This window comes from Dermacentor silvarum, chromosome 8 (genome assembly GCF_013339745.2).
Source record: "Dermacentor silvarum isolate Dsil-2018 chromosome 8, BIME_Dsil_1.4, whole genome shotgun sequence".
Lineage (NCBI taxonomy): Eukaryota > Metazoa > Arthropoda > Arachnida > Ixodida > Ixodidae > Dermacentor > Dermacentor silvarum.
In genome coordinates this window covers 69,519,303-69,523,165 of record NC_051161.1, presented here as the reverse complement: position 1 = coordinate 69,523,165, position 3,863 = coordinate 69,519,303, and the positions used below count along the sequence as shown (strand labels likewise).

Genomic DNA, 3,863 nt, shown 5'->3' with positions numbered 1-3,863 from the left:
GGGTTACTGAGAGGCTTCCTGTACTCGGCTTAAGCGGGTAATATTTCTTTATGCAGCGATCGCACAGTTGAAGAGCTGAAAGTTAGGTGAGTTGGTACATATATATGTCACGTCCTAGTAGGAGACGAGAAACCTGGTGTACAGCACGGATAGCAGCACACTTTATCTGAGCAGTCAACGCGACATCGTTGTCGTTTCTCTTTTTCTACCCGTGCACTACGTCAGCGTCGTCTTCATGGCCTGGCACATAACCGCGGCGGCGATATAGGATGTGGCATTTGCCCCTCCTATGAAAAAAAAAGAAAAAAAAGAAAAAAAAAAGCATCGTCCCGATGCGCCGAGGTCCGAAGGCAGTGCGGAGAGAAGATCGACATTCGCCCTCTCACAGGTTAGTCGACTCACATTGAAAAAGTCCATCTATCATTTCCAAAAATAGGCGCTTGCTTCCCGATGTATGATTATCGTACTTGCCGTGTCATTTTCTCGCGTTTATATGTACACAAGCTCTGGGCACAATCAGCCGCATATTCTAACGCGCAGCTGCGTGGGAAGGAAGTCACCTGACGCAATGGCTCACCGTTCCATTTTTATGTTCTGTCACACCACGCTCCAAGCCACACTTTAATCTATGTTCGCTCGACCGAGCGCAATCAACGCGGCGCCGATACCAGCAGCGGCCTTCGATCGTGCCTTGTTATCAGGCGCCTCAACCGGCTGAATTATTTCTTCACACTCTCGACGCACTGCCTCCGCCGATGTTCTCAAGCATCCCCAAGTGTATACTGAAGGGTGTAAAATATAGATGGAGATTGGTGTAGGTAAGGGTAACAGACGTGCTGGGCTCTTGTCATCAGCCTCTAAGGAAGCAGTTATCTAGTTTGAGCAAATGCAAACATTAGACAAATGACCAAGGCTACCCGTAGTTTGATCTAGTTTGTCTATCATGGTGTCGTGAGTAATGTCACAATGCCTCTCTCCTTTGAGCCCTATCAACTTGTCTTTTATAAGGGAATAAACATCGCGTGGCGTGATGATAGCGAGTCTTTCTTCTCTGGGTAATAGTAATTCATCTGAGTTACGCCAGACAGCGCCAGGGTACCTGCTCCGCCGGCAGTGTACGCGCGCAGCCGATAGGCGGGCGTTTACGTCACTCATGCATCCTCTCCATCGTTTTCGAGCCGGTGCAAGCGGCCTAGCTAGTTTACCATTGCGCGCCACGCAGAGCGGCGGCTGCACAGCTGACTTGGGCCATCATCTGCCACCGGTGAGGAACGAAGTAAGCCACCGCAGCAGGCCACTCGTGTTTCATTTCCGGGACCCCCGGCTCCAAGTGGCGAGCGCGAAAAGGAAAGCCGGTTTGTGAGGTTCTCTTGACTGCAACAGCCCGCTTCGTATAGAGGAGTCGGCACGCAGGAAACACTGCCTTCAGTCATTTTGCTGTTTGCAACGCCGCGTACTTCCACCATGCCGTATTCTGCTCTCACCGAGGCCAACTTCCATTACCCGCAACTCCACATAGAGGATGACCCCAAGAAGCAGGCGATGGTGGAGAACATCGTGAACCCTCTCGTGCTCAACGTGCACACTATCGGCAAGATCCGGGACGTGTTCAAAAACGAGATCGAGCTGGGCTTGATGAAGAATCCACGCCGACCGTCCTCACTGCAGATGGAGAACACGTACCTAACCGAGCTTCCCGATGGCACGGAGAAGGGTGAGTTCCTTGCCTTGGACTTGGGCGGCACCAATTTCCGCGTCCTGCATCTCCAACTCGATCCGGAAGGTGATAAGCAGTTTCACGTCAAATACTACTCAGTTCCAGATTGTATAAGACTCGGACCTGGCGAAAAGTTGTTCGACTTCTTGGTCGTCTGCATTCACGACTTCATGCTGACCAATAACTTGATGAGAAAGCGAATGCCCTTGGGCTTCTGCTTCTCGTTTCCCATGGTGCAGAAGGCGCTGAACGTGGGTATTCTGGTCACTTGGACCAAGAGCTTCAACTGCGACGGAGTGGTTGGCCAAGACGCTGTACAGATGCTCAAAGACGCCATCAACCGGCGAGGCGACATGGACATCGATATCGTAGCTGTCGTCAATGAAACGACAGGTACCCTAGTCAAGGGAGCTTTTCTGGATCACGAGTGTGCCATCGGTCTCAATCTTGGGAACCGGGAGCAACGCCTGCTACCTCGAGAAGATCGAGAACATCGAGAAGTGGGAAGGCGACAAAACGGGTGTCCGCGAAGTGGTCATCGATGTTGAGTGGGGTGCCTTCGGCGACAACGGTGTGCTTAACTTTGTCAAGACGGAGTTCGACCGGAACGTCGACGATAACTCGTTACTGGTCAACTCGTTCACTTTCGAGAAGCTCTTCTCGGGCAAATTCCTTGGCGAGTTGGTACGATATGTCCTGGTCAAGCTCATTCGAGAACGAGCCCTCTTCGATGGCCAGGCTTCCGAGACAATCATTACGAAGGGTACGTTCACGACGGCAGACGTCTCGGCACTTGAAGGAGATGACAGTGAGGGTCGTGCACGCGAAATTTTAGCCAGAATTGGCTACTTAAGGGTAACCGACGATGATATCGCCGTGGTGCGCTACGTCTGCGGCGTAGCTTCGGCAAGGGTGGCGCTCCTGGTGTCTATCTGCCTAGCGGAACTACTGAACCGCATGCAGAAGCCGACAGTGACAGTAGCTATTGACGGTTCGCTCTACAAGCACCACCCAAGATTTCACCAACTCATGACCGAATTCATCACAGTGCTGGCGCCAAACCGACCTTTCAAGCTGATGCTTGCAGAAGACGGTAGCGGAAAAGGAGCAGGTCTGGTAGCTGCTGTGGCTGATAGGCTGCGGCGTGCGAAGCAAAATGGCTACCTTAAGTGATGGCAGTGCATCGATGATTGTTCGGCGCGATGTGTGTGAAAAATGCAACGAAGGTTATACACATGTGCAGAAAGTGTACAGTATCGTTAATAAATATAGCGCAGCGCCCTTTATTGTGTCGTTTATGCGTCGTCTGTTCATACCGGGAAACTTTTGTGCTGTTTGATAAGCTCAGAAAACTTGTAGTACCTTTGTACTTTATTGTTGAAGACACCACACGTTAATGTACAACATCAAGGCATCACATTCACACTGAATACTACATTGTATCGTGCAGTCGTGCATGTGATATGTGTTTTATACTCTAATACATTTTGCCTAAAGCTTTTGTTCTCGAGTGATGTTTGGTTAAGTGGCTACTGATGAAACTTTAGAAACATTGAAAACCAGATGAAGAAAATTGTAGATCCTGTGGGATATTGTTAGGAACTTAACAATATGGGCTTAAGGGTTGCACTATATTCTGAGGATACCAGTGGTTTTGGGATATGCACCGTCAAAGTTGCGGTAAAGATGCACTGTTGTTCCACTTACTTTTTAAGAAAACTCTCTTTTACGCATTGAAGCAAAAATGTACCTAGAACGCCAAAATGTATTTCGTCGGACACTTTGAAAATTATCTCGAAACTGGTGGAGCCCTAACAATTCGTTTCATTCGCGAACTCACCGGTTACAAGTCATGCATTGAAAGATGTGCCGTAGAGTAATTAATTCAAACCATAATTAGCTTAACTATATTAGTTATATTATTTATTCAAGTAGGCATTTTGATTACTCGTAGAAGTAATGGCAGCCTCATCGAGTAATTGAAAGCCAGAGTTAGAACTGTGCATACCGCAACAGGCGATTGCTTTAGTTGCCCCAGGCAGCTAAAGAAAACACCCTGTACACAAGGGGGGGGGGGACGACCTGTGGGCGTCAATGTGCGTACAAAAATATGTTTAGTACAGTCCTCTCCGCAGTTATTGAGTTC

General features: G+C 49.0%; 1 protein-coding gene across 1 annotated transcript; it reads left to right on the top strand.

The window, feature by feature from the left end:
* Nucleotides 1–1,157: 1,157 nt before the first annotated feature.
* On the top strand, nucleotides 1,158–3,218 carry LOC119461390 (hexokinase-1-like). The gene is given in 2 exon segments (XM_037722687.2): nucleotides 1,158–2,160; nucleotides 2,162–3,218. Coding segments are annotated over 2 exon segments (1,425 nt in total). The 5' UTR covers nucleotides 1,158–1,464; the 3' UTR covers nucleotides 2,891–3,218.
* The last annotated feature ends 645 nt before the right edge of the window (nucleotides 3,219–3,863 follow it).